The following is a 19222-nucleotide window of genomic DNA, read 5'->3' as shown; positions in this document are numbered from 1 at the left end:
GCGTCTAGTCCCTCGTTTCTGAACAAATGACATCTCGTTCCTGAACAAATGGCATGTCAAAGCAAGCCTACTAGTAGTTTTCCGTGAAAATGCCTTGTGTGACAGTTTCGTCAAGGACGGGTTCTCTAGGAACAGTTCCCTGCTTGGGAGAAGGCCTAGAAACTCGCGCGCCCCACCCCGAAAGGTGTGATCTTTTTAAGTACGAGTTCAGAACGCGGGCGTTGATCCCTGCTAATGAGCTTCTCGTCGACCCCTTGATCCAGCAATTGGGTCCAGAATCTTGCTTCCAACCTCTTTGTGCAACGAAGCTCGACCAATCGGCCCCAGAGAAAGGCGTCGGAAATGCAAGGACCGTACTATTTTCCCCCAGAATAGAGGTCTCGCGTGCTGACCGCCGAATATGGTGCACCATGTCCACTCTCCCCTGCAGACAATTGCATGCTGCATGTGCTACGGCCGCACACCAGATAGCCGATGAGTGTGGCCTCGATGATCATGGCGTGGCCATTCACGACAGTTTGAGGACAGAAGGACCCCTGGCACCATGCGGCAAGCCAATGGTGATTGCTCTGGGGAATCTAGCGGTCAGGGTGCTTGCTTTGTACGCGTCCAGCCGAGGTCAGCATGAAGCAGTCCCGGGAGAGAGCACAGGTCTGCAGGCCTCGAATGAAAGCACGCTCGTGAGCGAGCTCGATGAGCTTATCTCGGCCACATATACCAAGTTTTACGCATACATATCTGGAGGACTGCCACGTTACTGGAGACAGATGTACACGGATGCGAGCATCCTCAAGTTCGCCCTGCTATACTCCTCATACCCTGCGAGTGCGTCCTCAACTGGCGTGGGAACGATTCCCGACGTTGCAAGCGTCGATGCCTTGATCAAACCTCTCGATCTGGCGCTGATACTGGCTGGCGGAGCCGGCGAGAAACGAGGGAGCGGATGGATCCATCAGGCGCTGGCATTACTTCACGAGACCTGGAAGCACCACTTGGGAGATGATCGAAGTGTAGAAGTAAATGAGGGCTGGCAAGATCAACCATGTTTCTCAGAAGCAGAGCCGTTGACCCCACCCGTCACAAACCCAGTCAAACGCGTCAGGCCACTCCCGATGTGGGAGTTTCAACAGTTTCTCGACGGTGCTGGGTCCTGCCTCAAACCCTTGGTTGTGACCGACCTCATCAAAAATTGGCCTGCCTACACCACTCACCCGTGGAAATGCCCCAATTACCTGCTGTCGCGGACATTCGAAGGTCGGCGCCTTGTCCCCGTCGAGATCGGGCGCAGCTACGTCGACGCCGACTGGGAGCAAGAGATCATGGCCTTTGGCGATTTTCTCTCCAGCAAGATCATCAAGCCGACTCCATCCGATCATGACGGGAAGACGGGATACCTGGCGCAGCATGCTCTATTCCGGCAGCTGCCGCAGCTCCGCGGCGACATCGCCATCCCGGACTACTGCTACACGGCCCCACCGCCGCACCCGGACCCGTCTCGGCGCCGACCCGAGCTCGACGAGCCGCTGGTCAACGCCTGGCTCGGCCCCGCCGGCACCATCACGCCCCTGCACACCGACCCTTACCACAACCTCTTGACGCAGGTGGTCGGGCGAAAGTACGTCCGCCTGTACGCGCCCACAGAGGGCGCCAAGATGCGGGCGAGGGGCGAGGAGAACGGCGTCGACATGCGCAACACGAGCGCCGTCGACGTCGGGGCGGTGGAGGGCTGGGACGGGACCGCGCCCGGAAGTCGGTTCCGGAGCGGCGAGCTGGAGTCGTTCAGGGCCGTGCCGTTTGTCGACTGCATTCTGGGGCCCGGGGATGCTCTGTACATACCTGTTGGGTGGTGGCATTATGTCAGGAGCTTGAGTGTGAGCGTGAGTATAAGCTTCTGGTGGAACTGATTGACACGACGCAAATAGAGGACGATGTGATGAAGACTTGCAGCCTTCCTTTTTGCCTCCTCGCTTGAGACTACTCCGTAGGCATGGCTTCAGCCTGCCTGTGATACAGTGGTCCTAGCTACCTTAATTTCTCGAGTGAAGTCAAAGGAGCATATCTCTCGCCGTGAACGAAGCCTGTTGCATTGCCTTGTACTTGTACCTGCTAGTATTTATTGGACGTGGCAAAGCGGAGAAGAACCAGGCTGCCTCATCCAGGCTCGTCTCGAGGACTAGACTGAGTTGTTGGGAAGAAGCACACGATGGCACAGCCCTGCATTTCACTGCCCTGAATCGAATTGCCTGCTCTGCTTTGTCAATTCGGGCTGTGGGACCCAGGAGTTCCCCCCCCTCTTTCGGGCGTTTACCCCTGCCCATCCTGTCAAAGGACCTCCCCTCATGCGCCGTGTGACGCCCTCCCAGAAAGAGATAACTACTTGTACGCATTATTAGCATTGAGGTGCCATCCTGATGATCTTTCCGTCCACTAGTTATTCTGAACCCCTGCTTGCCCCTCACTCCACCTTATCATGTACATGTATGTATGCATGCAAGCAAGAAGACTGGAGAATGGCTCCTTTTCCGATGATTGTCAAACTTGCTTGGGCTTTTAGCAACTACCAGAGTGGCTTGGATGCTTGGCGACTTCTTGTCATCCTCGACACGCAGTTCCAAGGCCGGCCCTTTAACGGGCCATGGAAACGGCGGCGGCGAAATGCTCAATATCCGAGCCTAGGGGAAACGCTAGCATCGAAATCCACATGGCACATGCGTCACATCAAGGCAAATGCTGCTGTAACATACCTAGACAACGTAAGGTACCACATACCAGATACAGCGCCAGAGCTGTTGGCGCGTTCAAGTAGGCAGGATGGTGTACAGTACAGTACAATGCCGCGTCCCAAAAAGCAATCGGATATTCTTTGAACTCTGTGCCCGTGAACGGGCGAATCAGGTCTGGCGCAGTGCCGCCCAGGCGTGCGGTGTCGAGGGGTGATGACAGTCCTCGACCTATTATTAGGCTTGATCTTTGCTCGACTTTCACTGTTGCTTGATTGAGTATCGAGTACGTAGGTAGGCAGGTAGGCAGGTAGGCAGGTAGTGGTGCCATCCACTTGTATTCGTAGGTCGCCCTGGATAGCGTTTAGGTTGCCGGGCCCTCCTCTGACCAGCTGCTCGTCATCCATTCCTATCCTTTGACATCTACAAGTACATGTAGCAGATGTGGCCTGGCCTGGCCTTTTCTTCTCGAGCGCCGTACTTTCCTTCCCTACTAGTTGATCTGGCCTATCTTCCCTGCTGCTCTTCCTTCCCTGGCTCTCGCTCCTTCCCTTCTCGTCCCATCCCATCCTTCCCATCCACTACGGAGTAGCCTGCCCCTGCCGTACCTCGAGCTGCCACTTTTTGACAGGCACCAGCCCTGCCACTCTTGTGCCGCGCTTCTCTGGGATCTTGGCTTTTCAACTTCATTTTTCTTCGAACCCTTCTTATTGAAGAATACCTACACAGCACTGTCTTTGAACTTTGCTTCAAAGTTGTGTCAGCGCCGGTGCGGGCCGGACCAGACTAGGAACATTTGAACCTTCATTCATCAGCGACGCTGTCGTCACCGTTTCCGAGCCGCCACCGAGCTAGCGCTCCTCCCAAAACCGCACTGCGCGCGCGGTTGCTAGAAAGAGCCACCTACCTACTCAAGGGACCCCTCAACCTGATTACAAGCCGCGATAACTGCTGCCCGCCGCCCGGCCCTTTCGACCTCCCCCTTCAAACAACAAATCCCCCACGGCCGCAGTAGTCGATACAGCCTTTTCCTTTCCCTCAGAGCAAGGCTGCGCCGTTAGACCCCGTCCCATCATTTGTCATGGGCAAATCGTGAGCATTCCCCCCCTCCCTTGCGCAGCGAAAACCCTCGTCATTTCCGCCCTCTTTCACCCACCCCGCAGCCTGGTCCTGTGCCATGCGCTCTGCTTGTCCGTCCGCCGCGCCTCGTGGTTCCTCCCTCGCCTCTCGGGCAAGGCCCTGGGCAGCCAGGACCGCGCAATTCAGCGAGGACAGCAAGACAACCATGACAGACATTGCCTCGTGCGCGAGGACAATGCGCACATTGACAGGCCAATCCCCTACCCAGCCTCGTTCAACCCGCGCGATCCGGTCGCCTGGCTAACTGGGTGCGATTCTTACCCTTTCCAATAGACAATCCAAGCTCTCCCAAGAGCAGCTTGCAGAGTTGCAAAAGTCGACGCATTTTGACAAGAAGGAGCTGCAGCAATGGTACAAGGGTGAGTTGAACCCAATACTCTATTTCTATTTGCCACTCGTCAGGGACGCTGTGCTATTTGCGCCCACCCGGCCGCTCGCGCTGGAGCGAGAGGAGAAACACCAAATACTGACTGTCTCGTCTACCACCTCTACAGGCTTCCTCAAGGACTGCCCCTCCGGCATGCTCTCCAAGGAGGAGTTCCAAAAGATCTACCGCCAGTTCTTCCCGTTCGGGGACCCATCGTCATTCGCCGACTACGTCTTCAATGTGTTCGATAGCGACAAATCGGGCACAATTGACTTTAAGGAGTTCATCTGTGCCCTGAGCGTTACGAGCCGCGGGAAGATGGAGGACAAGCTCGACTGGGCATTCCAGCTGTACGACATCGACGGTGACGGCAAGATCAGCTACGACGAGATGCTACAGATAGTAGAGGCAATCTACAAGATGGTACGTCTCTGCTCCCCCGTGCGCGGGCTCTGCCGTGGGCTCGGAAGAGCGAGCAGTTTTGAGAGCATCAGAGTTTGCTGACAAATGATGGACTGGTCCATAGGTTGGATCCATGGTCAAGTTGCCCGAGGACGAAGATACCCCCGAGAAGCGCGTCAAGAAGATTTTCCGCATGATGGACAAGGACGAGAATGGCAGCCTCGACATGGACGAGTTCAAGGAGGGTTCCAAACGCGATGAGACCATCGTTTCAGCCCTCTCGCTCTACGACGGCCTCGTCTGATTCACTCACCTTGGACGACTCGGCCATGATCACTCACGAAGGAAAGTCGGGTTGCGACGAAGTCACGAAAAAGCATTTTTGGTAGGCCGAAAGGCGCTTGGGTTTGTCGCAACGGGAGACAGACGGTTGTTTGGGGATTCCGGGGACATGACACGGATACGGCTTTGCACGGACGACTGGGAATCCTTTTGTTTTTTGCTTGGCCGTTGCGCGCCTAGAGTCCTCTGGTCGATTGCCGGCATTGGTACGAACTCCTCTATCGTATATGTAGTCTTCATAGCAAGTTATTACTGTCTTGAGCCTGCTGATTAGTGCGCCAGTCCCCTGTGCATACATACACCTGCCAAGCCCTCGGGGAACCACTACGTCACAGGCAGCCCGCGCTTTTGTCACGTTGAAGAAGTGGCCGAGTCGAGACTCTTCCACCCCCAACTGAAACGCGTAGGAGGTAACTACGTGAGAAAGCAGTATATCGAGGACTTGTAAAAGGTATACAACTAAAAAGTACACACGCAATAAAGAAGAATCTGGAAGAAACATTGGACCAGAGACATCATCGTCAATAAAAGGCACCTGTTTCCAGCATGCTCGCCCCGCAGATTTAAAAAAAAAAAGAACAAAACAAAAAAGACGACAAAGAAAGCCCTGCATACCCCGTCCGTCCGTCCGTCCACACGTTTCCTTTGTCAAATCAGAACAAACACCTAGTTTCCGGCGGCGGCGTAGGCCGCGTCGACCTCCTTCTGGAACTTGTGCAGCAGGCCCCTGCGGTTCAGCTTCTGGGCGGCAGTGACGAGGCCCTGATGAAGTGGTATTAGCATGAATAAAAGATATATACATATGAAAGAGAGGAAAGAAGGGGGGGGGAGGGAAGGTCTCGAAGAGAGAGAGAGAGAGAGCGAAACTCACGTTCTGGGGCGTCCACTCCTCGTCCGACAGGACGACGCCGTCGATGATCTCGATGCCCGACAGGCCGCCGGCGCGGCCGACGTTCTGCAGCTCCTTGAGCACGGCGAGCTGGACCTTCTTGTCGTGGACGAGCTGCTCGAGCGTCTTGTCCTCGGCGCCGGGGGGCGCGAGCTTCTTGAGGGCGGGCTCGGCGGGCACGATGATGGCGACGGGCTTGGACTTGTTGTTGTCGGCGTAGCAGCAGATGTTGGCGACGACGTGGGCGGTGCGGTAGATGGACTCGAGCTTCTCGAGCGCAATGTACTCGCCGTTGAGCGTCTTGATCAGGTTCTTCTTGCGGTCGATGAGCTTGAGGTGGCCGTGGTTGTCCCACTCGCCAATGTCGCCCGTCTTGAACCAGCCGTCGTCCGTCATGGCCTCCTTGGTCTCCTTGTCGTCGTTGTAGTAGCCGTCCATGACCGAGGGGCCGCGCAGCCAGACCTCGCCCTGGGGGTGCGGCTTGTTGGTCGCGTAGTAGCCGGCGTCGGGGAAGTCGACGAGCTTGGCCTCGATGCACGCGGGCATGGCGCCGTGGGCATGCGTCGTCCACTCGAGCGGGTTCTGCAGCGTGCCCATGGCCGTCGTCTCGGTCAGGCCGTAGCCGATGATCATGGGGCAGATGGCCATCGAGATGAAGCGCTGCGTCTCCTTGGCCACGGGGCCGCCGCCGTTCATGCAGAGCTTCAGGCGGCCGCCGGTGGCCTCCTTGATCTTCTTGAACACGACAGCGTCGAGGACGCCGGAGCCCGGCAGGCCTGTGCTCATCAGGCTATTCTTGGCCCACAGGGCGCTCCAGAAGAGCGAGCGCACGATGGGGCTGCCCGCGTGAACCTTGGAAATGATGCCCTTCTTGACCGTCTCCCAGACGGCAGGGACGCCGACGAGGATGGACGGCTTGAACTCCCTGATGTCGCCGTTGCAGTTCCGGACCGAGTTGTCAGACAGCGTCTTGGGGTTTCCGTAGCCCATGGTGGCGCCCCAGAAGATGGCGGCGTTCTCGAAGACGAACTCGAGAATGTGGGCGGCGGGCAGGTAGGTCAGAAGGCCGTCGCCGGGGCCGATGAAGGGCTGCACGACGACGCTGACACCAGCCACGGCAGCGACGACGGACTTGTGCTTCAGCGGCACACCCTTGGGCGTGCCGGTCGAGCCAGAAGTGTACATGATGCCGCACAGGTCCTCGGGCTGGGGCGGGACGGGGTCGACCATGTTGTCCTCGCCGAGCTTCCGGAGCTCCTCAAAGTTCATGACTGTGATGTGAGGGTACGAGGCCTTGAGCTGGTCGATGTGCTCCTGCTTGGCCTGGTTCTGGTTGTTCCAGATGACAAACTTGATCTCGGTGGCGTCCTTGAGCACGTTGCCCAGGGTCGGCAGCAGGTGAGGGTCGAGGAAGATGCACTTGGCCTTGGTGGCAACCATGGAGTGCTTGAGGCCCTCCTGGCCGAGGGTGTCGTAGGCGGTGACGATGGGCATGGTCTGGGTGCCGGCGCCGTGGGTCATGGCGAGCCAGTTCTGGCTCGTCGCGGCGTAGACGTGGACGCGGTCGTACTTCTCGAGGCCGAGCTTGCGCAGGCCGGAGCCGATTTGCAAGGTGAGCTTCTCGTACTCGTAGTAGTTGATGTACTCGTACCCGCTCAGCTCGAAGAAGGTCCATTGCTTGTCGACCTCGCGCTCCTCGCCGTCGACCATCTTCTTGACCTTCTTGGTCTCCTGGTGGGTGCGCAGCAGCTTGCGCGAGCCCATGCACTTTGCGTTGCCATACTTCGCGACCGAGGCCTTGACGAGCTCGTAGACGGTGGAGATGTCGGGCGCGGGCTTGACGTACAGCTCGTCCTTAGCGATAGGGTGGCGGCGGACGGGCGTCTCGCCCTTGACGGGCTGTTGGCCGGGGACCTCGACGGAGAAGGGCGGCTTCGCGGTCAGCTTTGGCACGAGGTGCACATGTTGCATGTCGGGGGCCACCATCTTGACGCGGCGTCTCTGAGGTCTGGGATCTGAGGTCTGTGGAAGCTGTCGGCAGCTGTGGTCGGCCTGAGGAGGGAGGATTGGCGGAGGATCAAGCTCGGCCTGGAGCTTTGAGGGGTTGGTTGGGGGACGAGTTGAGAGCTACCTAAGCTAGCAAGCTTACGGAGTAGAGTGACGACAGGAAGGAGTTTAGGACAGCCGGTGGATGTGGGCACCGGACTCTCTGGTCTGGAGTAGCGACCTGGTAGCAGTCGAGCTTGGGCGAGCGCAGGACAGGGCAGAAAGAAACAAAGGGACGTAGAGAAGAAGGAAATACCACTGGGTCTCTCTCTGGAGGGTCTACTTGGAGAAGTGCGAGAGAATGAGTGGGAGGAGGGTGGAATAATAGGTAGGCTGGAGCAGGGCCAGCAGTCTCTAAAGGGCGCTCTCCCAAGGTTGTTTTTTCGGTAATTTAGACTACGACTAATACTACAGTAGGTACCTCCAGCATTATTATGGGTGTGTTCGACACGCCTGTGGCCAATGCACCAAGGCACCATCACACCCACAGTCTCACTACGCCGCTTGCGGTGCTAGCAGGCACTACAGCACGTCTTGGCCTGGTCGCTTGGTGCCTTTTTGGTCTGGGGTGGAGAGGGGACAGGGCCCACCTGCAGCGCTCGAGGTGGCCGACCCGCGTCATATTGCCGTCCAGGTGCTGCTTGTGCGCTGCTGGGCGCGCTGGGGTACCTAATCTACTTGTAGGCTGGGAGGCACGGATCTGTACAAGTACCTGTACAGGGAGGACCTAGGGCCATTGCAAAAGGGGCAAGACTCCAGCCAGACATGCGTGCGTGCGCCAACCAACCAACCCTGGATCAACCCCGGCTGCATCCTCTGCCAAATGCAGTAAGCAGCCAAGTCGACGAATCCTTGGCTGGGGGGAGAGGGGCACTGTATGAACTCTGTAAGGACATATCTAGTCCAGATACTTGTAGGTCATCTGCTGTCTAGGATCACCAGGGACAACCAGGACAACCAGGACCAAGCCTTGGGACACCGCAGACGAGGGAGGACAGAGACAGGTACCGGATTCTCTTTCTTTCCGACTCGTTTCGAGGCGTTTCGAGGGCCAAGAGAGAGGGACACCGAGGCACTGCCAGTTTGTCTCCAACGGGGCCCTGGTATCTACCCAAAAACCCGATAGAAAATCAGCAATAACTCGGTAAATAACGCCTCAAAAAACATATAAAAAAGAAAGAACAAACAACAAATAAACAAGACCAGACAAGGTCAAGATTGAATTGTATGGACCGCAAAAAAGGAAACTGAGGGACACCCGGATTGAACATATAACCTTTCGATCCACCATTCCCATATAACTAGTGAACTAGCACTACCGTCTCGGTGGTCTCTAGCATCGTCAACTTTATATAGAGAAAGAATTAGTCCTTTACAACCTAGTATTTTCGTCATCTCGTTGTCGAGATGCCTGGTAGGTAGCTCATGTCAACGAGAAAGAAGATATGGATGTATTCTCTATCGTCCTGGTGATGCCAGTAGCGGCAGCTCTTGATGAGACAACAACCTATTCTACCGCTTATATCTAGATCGATTGCTGTGACCAATGCACGAAACAGGTTTGTCATAATCTTCTTCACTCTCCATCGCAGTGATTTGCTCCTCAAGCCTCAAGCATGTCAATCTGGAAACTCAGGGTGCTCTTTCACGTCTTTTCCAGCCTGTAGTTTGTTTGTTTGGATAGTATGCTGCCGATTCTGGACGCCGGAGCTGCGCAATTCGGACGCACCAATGTACTTGTACTTGTACTTGTCCAAGTAGTTTTGCACCCGTAGGGCGAGTTGTTGGTTCGTCCATCCAACCAACAAGTCCGCATTTCCAGCCCGCCTCCAGCTTTCTTCCCCCTCGCCCCCCAACAGACCCCAACAACACCAACAGGCCTAGTCTCGCGGTCTGCGTCTACTGGGCGCACGTCTCTTGGCAGAAAGCCACGGGTGTCCATCGTGACTGGTCTCCAAGACCGCTGCCCAGAAACGGGCTGGATCGGAGCTGGAAGTCTGCTGTTGTTTGTCCCCCCTTCCAGTCTTTTGCCACGCGTAACCACCAGACCACGAGTCAACTTCAAGCACAAGGCAGAAGCAACTGTTGTAGACAGACGTACGTCAACCAACCCCAACCGAATCAGACCCGGCGACCGGACCTTGCCCCTTTGCCCCCTTAAACCCGGTTCTCCGCCACCCGACGAGCCGCGTGCTCCCGGATCCCTCGGCGCGCTACATGTCCCAAACAAGTTGACCTCTTGCTTCTGCTTACACCACTTGGTCGATGACAGCCTCATTTATCCCAAACCTGACCGTATAGACACATACAATAACCTGTCAGCGGATCTGATCCTCGACACTTCCTCACCCCCCCTTTCTCATGCATAATCGGGTAAGCAACCACACTGGGTCTAACTCAACAGATGGCCCTTTTTTCCTCGCCGTGGTCCAAAATGGGTTGGTGCTGTAATCACGGCCGGTGGATTCCTGCCGATAACAGAAACGAGATAGGCTAAAGCACGACAGGCACACACATCCCTGACTCTTGAAACTCTGAAACTGTAGAACCGTAGCACCTCGGAACTATGCATGCAGCCTTGATCCTCTGCCATGAACCCGGACACTCTCACGCAACATCTCGGCTCTGAGATTGACGATCCGGACGAAGGTACGTAGTCAAAAGTTAGCTGTTGGGAATAGTAGCGACCTGCTCTTGAGCTCACTTATTTGTCGTGAAACCCCCCTCCAAAAAAAGAAACCTTTGTCCTCTTCTCCCAAGACATACCCTCGGGAAACCTGGGCTTCATCGACCCCAGGGCGTCGGCACTCGACCTCACCATTGCCGGCCGGGACCTGACGATCCACCAGTCCCCGGCCGTCCTCTCGTCCAACCGCCCCGGCGGAACGACAGGGGCAGGTAAGTCCAGTCCATGCTGTTCATGGATCATCATCCATCCACCACCCCCCTGAGATGGATCGTCAAAACCCCCCCTTTCCCAAAAAAATAATCTGACATAAGCCCTTCTAACAAACCCCCCCCAAAATAAAAGTCGTCTGGAAAGTCACCCCCGTCTTCGCAGAGTGGGTATCCTCCCCGGCCAACCTCCTCTTCCGGACCGGCGCCCTCTCGCGCCGCTCCGCCGTCCTCGAGCTCGGGTGCGGCATCTCGGCCGTCGTCGGGCTCGCCCTCGCGCCCTCCGTGTCGACCTACGTCCTGACCGACCAGGCCTACGTCGCCCGGCTCGTCGAGCAGAACATCGAGGAGAACCGCGGCGCCTGCTTCCCGCCGCTGCCGCCGCTCTCCTCCAAGAAGACGGCGTCGGCGTCGTCGTCGTCGTCGTCGTCAAAAAGCCGAGCCAGGCCGGCACGCCAGCAGCAGCACGCCGCCGCCGCCGCCTCCTCCTCCTTCTCCTCCTCCCTGCTCGGCGACAGGATCCGCTTCGTGCCGCTCGACTGGGAGACGGACGAGGTGACGGCCGCGGCGCTGCTCAGCCCGTCAGCAGACCAGACCAGCTTCGACGCCGTCATCGCCTGCGACTGCATCTACAACGAGGCCCTCATCGCCCCGCTGGTCCAGACGTGCGTCGACGGCTGCCGCTTGCGGCGGCCGCCCGGCCGGAACGAGGAGGAGGAGGAGGAGGAGGACGCCGGCGGGCCGCCCACGGTGTGCATCGTGGCACAGCAGCTGCGGGACTCGGGAGTCTTCGAGGCGTGGATCAGGCACTTTCACGAGGCCTTCCGCGTGTGGAGAGTGCCCGACGCAGAACTGCCCGACCGACTCGGGCCGGGCTCTGGCTTCGTGGTGCATATCGGCATACTGCGGGATACATAACAAAACGCACGAAGCGCGCCAAGCAGCGAGGTGAATGAGTGTGTGGAACCATTGTCTCTCGTACAGATCTACTACCTCCTGGTAAACTTCGTGCACGTCATGATAATAATGCGACTAGGGATATCTCTCGCTCTAGAATGAAATGCAGACCAGAAACTCCAAGCCGCTGGGGAAAAAGAACGCTAGCTGCTGGGCTACATCGAAATCCGATCGCCCAAGAGGTGAAAAGGGGTATTTCGCGACCAAGAACGAAAACAGAAAAGAGCCTCTCCCCTAAGCTTGCCCCTGCGTGCCTAGCATAGAACACCGACATAATCACAACCGCCCATTGACCACCTCCTTCTTGAAGATCTTGACACCCCAGACGTCATAGTACGGAAGGCCCTCAATAGTCTCCAGCTTGAGTGCCATCGAGTCATCATCCTCATCGCCGCTGCTGTCGGTCAACCCATCCAGAGCGTCGACCGGCAAGACTGGGAAGGTGTCGTTGAAGCCATTCGTAAGCGAGGCCTTGGCCTTCTGCTTGCCCTTCGCCTTGTTCTTCTTCTGGCTCTTCTTCGACTCCGGGTCATCAGGACGCACGATGCGTTCAACCCTGTATTCGTCATCGATCGAAAGCCACTCAAGCTTCATCTCCGGGTAGTGCGATAGATTGTCGATCAGGAAGCGCCTAGTCTCTCGCATCACCCACATGCATGTGTCGTCGTTCCTGAGCTGTATGACATGCAATGCTCGCAGATTCTTGAGCCCGAAGATGTGCTGCGATAGGACGTGCTGCCAAAACAGGTTAGCACATGCACGCTTGAATGCACATGTCTCATCATGCTTAAAGGAAAGGGGCTGCACTCACGACCGCTGAAATATTCATGCTCATAGAGAGCTCTTCCAGGTTCTTCCCTTTCCGAGTGATGAGCAAGATCGACTTTTCGTCCATATCCCACTCCTGGGAGGCCATATTCTTGATCAAGAGACGCTTGAGAGTCGGGAGATGTTTCTTGAGCACAAGTCGACGTATGTGGTCGATTGTGACGGTGGTTGCAGGCGCAAAGCTCTCGGGCTTATACTTATTATCCCGCTCAAGAATAAAGAACTCGTGTAGTTCTTCGAGTTGGGACACAAAGGTCAGAAAGGCGCTGCCGACGTTGTCCGTAAAGATCTTGCGCAGAGCTATCGGCTCTAGCCTGTTCTCCTTGGCGAACTGCATCCAGATAGGCGCCTGCGGCCCAACATTAAGCAGGGTGACCTTTTGCAGGACGCGCAGATCCACTGCTTTGCACAGCACTGAAGCCTTGACGGGGATAAGATAGACGGCGAGAGACTTCAGAGCCATCCCCCTCGTCGACCTGATGTAGTCCTTGATGCGCTTTGAAGTTTGCTCCCTCGTGCCAGTGCTGTTAGCTTCGGTGATAGCGGTTGGAAGCAACTTCTCCGCATCGTCGATCTCGGCCTGCACAGTAGCCATTTCCTTTTGAATTTCCTGGATCGTCTGACTGCAGCCGTTCATCTGTTGCTCCGCCTCTCGGATTCTAGCCACATCAAAAGGAGCCCCGCCATTCCGATGCTCCATGATTTCTTTGTTGAGCTGATTGGCCTGGGTCCCGAAGGCCAGCAGTTTTTCTGCCAAAGTCTGGAAATTCTGCTTCTGGGCATTCAGATTCGTGACCGCCTTCTCGATGCTGCTCAGGTCTGCATGAATCTTTGGCTCTTGAATTGTTCCTTCCGGGACTGACGCCGCTGGCGGTGGGGTTGGCGTTGGCTGAGAGGTCGGAGTGGCCTCGGAAGCCGCCTCTGAAGCCGCCGCCGTCTCCTTATTTGATGCACTCGGAGCGTCTCCCGGTTCGAGAGCGAGCTGGTCTTCTGGCTCTTCCACGTCGATGTCTTCCGGAGTCACCTCCTTGTCCACATCCTTGCCCTTGCCCGCAGCATCTTTGAACAGGCTGCTGCTTCCGGCAGCCTTCGCCTCTGCACTCTCTTCAGCCGCTGTCTCTGGGGCCTCCGTCTTTGAAGCAGCGCTGGAACTGGACCCTTCCGCTCCGTTGGACTCGTCCTTGGCCGTCTTGGGCTCTTCCTCAGCCACATACTTCCGAGCGGCACTCTCGATGATATCAAGGATTTCCTGTTGCTTCGTGTCAAAGGCGGTAGATCCATTGAGATCCTTCATCAGCCTATGTGAGACAGCCTTGATAGCATTGATAAAGTCCTTGCCGGGATTCGGGGCCGCCGACTTTTCCTCTTTCGGCGTCTCAGCCTTCCGCACCGGAGGTTTCGGCCCTTGCTTGACAAGATAAGGCTCTACGTCAAAGATGCGGCCCAGGACAGCCTCCTGGGTTTTCCTCTCCTCCTGAGCCCGGAAAGCTTTGGCTGGGCCGGTGGCATCATCTGATATGTTTTGCCCACTGCTTTGGGGCACAGGAACCACTTGGAATTCATCATCAGGGTCGGAATCTTCTGGATCAATATCCGGTGGTGGCTTTCGAGCCTGCAAGGCCAGCGCGTCGGAGAAGGACAGCTTGAGCTTAGACAGAGAGCTTGAAGAGTTGCGCACGCACTTCTTAATCTCGGTGATCACATCTAGATTATCGATATCCAGGACCGATAGTGTCCTCAAATTCTTGAATCCAGACAAGGTCGGCGGCTCGTTGATGGAATGGCTGGACTTCTTGGGCGCCCTTGTCCTCGTTGGCGGCTTAGGCGGCGGAGGAGGGGGCACCGAGGTCGCATTTCCGACATAGAAGACAGGAGGCGCGCCGAAAGCTGGAAGCGGTGGCGGCGGAGGTGGAGGGCCAAGGCTGCTGGGGTGGCTGGTCGGGACAGGAGGCTCGAATAAGGGCGGGATGGGGTAGGGCAAAGCAGGCGGCGTTTCATAGAGCGACGGACCTGCCTGGAGGCGGATGTGAAGGTGGCTCAGGGTCTTGATCTGGTGGAGAGCATGATAGACCGGCCGGCTCAACTCGACGCGGATATTCCAGGTGAAGGTTTCGAGGGTTTTGGCTTTCCGCAAGGTCAAGAGGAGAAGGGTGTTCATGAACTTGCCGCAGCTAACACTGTAGAGGTAGGGCTTGTAAGCGGCTTCGGCCTTACTACCAGCGCTCAGCGTGTCCAGCGACAGATCTTTGAGGTGCTTGGCATAGTCGTAGTCGCTGGTGACAAAGGTGTCGAGCCCACCAGCAAGACCGTCGATCGAAGACTCGAAGGCGTGATCATCTTCGTCAGGGAAGACAATATGGAACTTTCGGTATATCTCGGCTGCAGCTAATTCTCGAAATTGCTTGCATACAAGCGACAGACAGATCAGGTCGCTTTGAGAGCACTGTGAATGAGGTGTCAGTCTATGGTGAAGCGAGGCTGAGCAAGGAGGGCGATAGTACATGACTGATAATCTCCTTCTGACACTCTTCTGGGAGGGTCAGGATGGTGCGGTGTGTTGCGCCGCTTGCGTCCTCCTGAGGACCAGTGGAAGCCATGGTGAAAGAGAGGGCCCACGATGGGCAAGTTTGAGAAGCAAAGCCGGCTTGGGAGTTGCGACTGCGAGCGTTGCAGAGACCTCAAGCGGCTGTGGACTCTGTGGACTGCCGTTGGCGGCGCCCAAGAGGGGCAATTGAGCCAGGCGCGGCAAGGGAGCCGGTGTGCAGGTTGGAATGGTAGAAAGGCAGGAGGTGATTGTCGGCTTGGCCTGCGCGATAGATTGTATGCCGAATCCTTCAAAGTAGGTCGGGGGCTCGAGAGCGAGAGGCCGGTGCAAAAGATGCGATTTTGTGAGGGAGGGAGTGAGATATGGTTGAGCTCGACCAGGGAAGTAGAGTGGAGTGTAGTTAGGTAGGTAAGGTAGGTAGGTCATGGAAAGACGAGAGTGTCAGTGCACCAAGAGACAAGCGGTTACGGAGCCCAAGCTCCAGCTCTTTCTGGGGTTGGCGTTCTTTGGGTCGTGGGTGGCTTTCAGCTGGGGGGCGCCCTGGAAGAAAAGCAAGCTAAGCGACAAAGAGGCGCGGCTTACAGGGGACTACCTTAGGTACTTTACCTAAGGGGATGCCACTCCTGAGTCCTGAGCGCTGAGTTGAAGGCGGGGATCAATGCTGCGAGCCGGCTCCACAGGACAATCAGGTGGAGCAGGCCAGCCTTACGTACCCTCCGTACCTTACTTGCAAAAGAAGTCAAAGTTGGAGAAAGACACGCAAGTCATCGAGCACCAGAGTAGGTAGAAATGAGAGTCAAGATTGGCATGCCACAACCCAGACCAAAGGTTGAATCATGGACTCTGCCTGCAGGACATGCTTTGGTGCCTATCGGCATTCACGCTCCGTTCAGACATGAGGGCAATTCTGAGCTGCTCATAGGTAGACTCCCAGACTCCTTAACTACATGCATGAATTCTCCGGCTGCTCACTGCCAACAGCTTGTGGTTGGAAATGTGCTCGGGCATCGCACAATGGATCCCTGCTGGCCTCGAGAAGCAACCCGAGAAGGGACGAGCCCTGGGGCTTCCCAGCAGCTGACGCGGCTACCCCAGGCTCGATGCTTCGACTAGCCTGTCCTCCCAAGTCGATGCCGTCTGCTTGTCGCATATGACCAGGAACAGACCTTACTTAGGTACTTAGAGACTTAAATTCGTACTTGCAAACTTAGCGCAATCTCGTAGTGAGGGGCCGCTCGCTCGCCGTTTCATAGTGGATGTGCCCCGTAAAGGACCTCCGCGCTAGCTAACTAGAGGGCACCGCAGACGCTAACACCACCTACCTGTCCCGCTGCAGGCTGTGCCTTTTGTGCAACCTGCCGGGTAGCCTCCACTAAATTAACTGGGCGCGTTGGCGATTCCCCCCAATCCAGTTGCCGTCTGGCGGTTATTATTAGCTGCATGCTGGCTCGAAGGCTGTGCTTGGCAAGTCAATTTGATCGTCCAGCTCTTCGCCGCCCTGGCTGGCCCATGATCCAGCATGCCATAAAAGCCTTGCTGTGTTCCCCTCTCATCTCTGCAGAGTCCCGTCCCGTCCAGTCCAGTCCAGTCCAGTCCATGAAGTCGTCCTCATCGCCTTCGTACACAATCTGCAACAGGCCATGCAGTGAGGCGGTATTCCCGCGTCCATTCCCTTGATTCGACTGCACACATGGACCGTGTTTCTCCCATCTGATCGTGTTCTCAGCCCACGCCGTTGGTTCTCGCTGCCTAACACCTCATTCGCTGCGTCTGCTCTCCTCGAGCCACCTGGGCAGTCGAGACTTGTTGCGCCACGCCACGCCAGGAAGAGACAACATGGCCGATGTCGAGGAACCTCAGTTCACCACTCTCGCCGAGAGGATTGCCGCTCTCAACAAGCAGAAGAACTTCCAGAGCTCTGCCCCCTCTCCAGCTGGCAAGCGACCGCCCCCTCCCCCGCCTCCGGCAAACAGGTCCGCCTCGCAGGTCTCGCGACAATCCACCGATAACCCGGTCCGACCTACCGTTGCTCTCCAGAAAAGCCCAACCGTCCCTGCACGGCCCTCTGCTCGGGACGACCCCCCTCCACTGCCTCGAAGGACGACCGCACCTGCAAACGAGAATGAGAGCTCGCCACCTCTACCCAGCCGAGGCTTGGCACCCCCATTGCCGTCTCGCAGGTCATCCCAGCAGACCTCCCCGTCTCTTCCTCCCCGGCGGCCCTCCTCGCAGCAGATTGGAGTCCGGCGAAACTCGAATTCATCAGTCATATCTCACGTCTCGACAATTTCCAACGTATCGCTGAATCAAAGCTCGTCGGCCACAAGTGTCGGCTCGACGGACGGGCACAACACAAGAAAACTCCCGCCGCCTCTTGACCAGGCCAAACTCCCACCACTACCGCCTACGAGGAGAGAGCTAGAAGCAAAGGCCAGAGAGGCCGCCGCATCGGAGCAAGCCGTGCAAGCGGCGAGGGCGCCTCTCCTACCTACGAGATCCTCCCCTGCCGTCCCGCGTGTCGCGGAGCCGGCCAGGCCAAGTCTGCCGCCCCGGCTACCGAGCAGACCCGCGCGATCTGCGGCGGCGGCTGCCGAACCGCAGGCCGAGCCCGGGCCACGCCTGCCTGCCCGAAAATTGCCTCCGCGTCCGGCAAGTTTTGCGCAGCCAAAATCCGTTCTTCAGCTCGGCTTCAACAATCGCGAGAAGCCACCAGCCGCCGCGGAGCTACCGGCCGACGATGCGCCGCCACCTGTGCCAGTGGCCTCGCGGCCTTCCCTCGCGCAGATCAACGCCGCCGGCACGCGCTCGGAGCCCGCAATCTCCCGGGAGAACTGCTGCCTGATCTGCAGGGACTTTTCCGGCCCCGATAATGTGGCAGCGCAGTTCCCCGTGGCGAGCCTCCCCAGGCAAGACCCAGTAGGCTATCTGGCCCGTGTCCTCTGTAGTTCGTTCCAGTCTCCCACGGACAAGGCCCGGGCGATCTTCACCTGGTGCCACCACAACATCGCCTACGACGCCGAAAACTTCTTTGGCGGCTGCATCCCTCGAGGCCAGACGGTCGAGCAGAGTATGTTCAGCGGGAAAGCCGTGTGCGAGGGCTATGCCAAGATCTACCAGGCCATAGCTCAGCGCGCAGGGCTGGAGTGCGTCGTGGTAGGCGGACACGGCAAGGGCTACGGCTTCACCAAGCTGGGGCCAAACGACCCGCTGCCGCCTCGCAAACCGACTGGCCACGCTTGGAACGCGGTGCGGGTCGACGGCGGGGAGTGGAAGCTCCTGGACGCCTGCTGGGGAGCCGGCAACGTCAACGACAGGCGCTTCAACAAGGTCTTTGACCCGGACATGTTCACCATGTCCAACGAGCTCTTCGGCCTGAAGCACTTCCCCGAGGACAGCCGCCACTTCTACCGCGCCGACGGCCGCGTCCCGACCTGGGAGGAGTACATCGTCGAGCCGCTCAAGGACGAGCCCGCCACGCTCTACTCCAACGCCCGCGCCGAGGGCATCTCGGAGTGGACCATGGCGCCCCGCGAGAAGCACATCCCCGTGCGCGGCGGCCGCGGCGGCGAGGTCGTGCGCTTCCAGATCTCCAAGCTCTGCGAGCACTGGACCTACGAGAAGCACGGCGGCGGCCGGAAGCCCTACCTCATGATGCTCAAGATCCACGGCCTCGACGGCCGCAAGGAGGACCTCGTGCCCATGGAGCACGACGGCGGCTTCTGGTGGTGGGCCGACATCCCCGCGCGCGACCTCGGCGCCCCGGGCCAGACCGTCTCGCTCTACGGCCTCGACACGCTCGACGGCCGCGACGCCCGGGGCGTCTCCAAGCGGCTGTTCCTCCAGAAGAAGGGCACGTGTGGCATGAGCTGGGTGGGGATCGCTGCTTGGGAGCTGGTATAAACCATCTAGTATGGCATGTGGCAAGACCTAAAACCGGATAACGACAACTCCTTGTCATGTTAATGAGTTATGATAATACACATATACGGCATGTTTTGTGGCCACTGAAAGCACGAATAGCAAGCAGCTCCTGGATACCTACTGCAAATTTGAAATTCGGACTTGATAGACTGCAACGCTTAGTCCTCGAT

General features: G+C 57.5%; 6 protein-coding genes across 6 annotated transcripts; 4 read left to right on the top strand and 2 right to left on the bottom strand.

Annotated features, from left to right (window-relative positions):
* Window positions 1–410: 410 nt before the first annotated feature.
* On the top strand, window positions 411–1904 carry E0L32_004851 (uncharacterized protein; the record flags this gene model as incomplete). Its single annotated transcript, XM_031139307.1, has 1 exon — window positions 411–1904. One exon carries the CDS (start codon window positions 411–413, stop codon window positions 1902–1904), a length of 1494 nt encoding a protein of 497 aa, XP_030996732.1.
* A 1897-nt stretch (window positions 1905–3801) lies between these two features.
* Window positions 3802–4933, top strand: E0L32_004850 (uncharacterized protein; the record flags this gene model as incomplete). Its single annotated transcript, XM_031139306.1, has 3 exons — window positions 3802–3812; window positions 4134–4650; window positions 4754–4933. The coding sequence occupies 3 exons, from the start codon at window positions 3802–3804 to the stop codon at window positions 4931–4933; spliced, it is 708 nt and encodes a 235-aa protein (XP_030996731.1).
* A 704-nt stretch (window positions 4934–5637) lies between these two features.
* Window positions 5638–7846, bottom strand: E0L32_004849 (uncharacterized protein; the record flags this gene model as incomplete). The annotated part of the gene is made up of 2 exons (XM_031139305.1): window positions 5638–5733; window positions 5843–7846. 2 exons carry the CDS (start codon window positions 7844–7846, stop codon window positions 5638–5640), a joined length of 2100 nt encoding a protein of 699 aa, XP_030996730.1.
* Window positions 7847–10497: 2651 nt separating this feature from the next.
* E0L32_004848 (uncharacterized protein) lies at window positions 10498–11719 on the top strand (the record flags this gene model as incomplete). Its single annotated transcript, XM_031139304.1, has 3 exons — window positions 10498–10555; window positions 10643–10804; window positions 10938–11719. The coding sequence occupies 3 exons, from the start codon at window positions 10498–10500 to the stop codon at window positions 11717–11719; spliced, it is 1002 nt and encodes a 333-aa protein (XP_030996729.1).
* A 315-nt stretch (window positions 11720–12034) lies between these two features.
* E0L32_004847 (uncharacterized protein) lies at window positions 12035–15183 on the bottom strand (the record flags this gene model as incomplete). Its single annotated transcript, XM_031139303.1, has 3 exons — window positions 12035–12493; window positions 12570–15029; window positions 15088–15183. 3 exons carry the CDS (start codon window positions 15181–15183, stop codon window positions 12035–12037), a joined length of 3015 nt encoding a protein of 1004 aa, XP_030996728.1.
* A 1784-nt stretch (window positions 15184–16967) lies between these two features.
* E0L32_004846 (uncharacterized protein) lies at window positions 16968–19031 on the top strand (the record flags this gene model as incomplete). The annotated part of the gene is made up of 1 exon (XM_031139301.1): window positions 16968–19031. One exon carries the CDS (start codon window positions 16968–16970, stop codon window positions 19029–19031), a length of 2064 nt encoding a protein of 687 aa, XP_030996727.1.
* Between the last annotated feature and the right edge of the window lie 191 nt (window positions 19032–19222).

Source organism: Thyridium curvatum, assembly GCF_004353045.1.
Source record: "Thyridium curvatum strain D216 chromosome Unknown NODE_24_length_455711_cov_82.946811, whole genome shotgun sequence".
Taxonomy (NCBI): Eukaryota; Fungi; Ascomycota; class Sordariomycetes; order Thyridiales; family Thyridiaceae; genus Thyridium; species Thyridium curvatum.
This window is presented reverse-complemented; position numbering and strand designations above follow the sequence as displayed.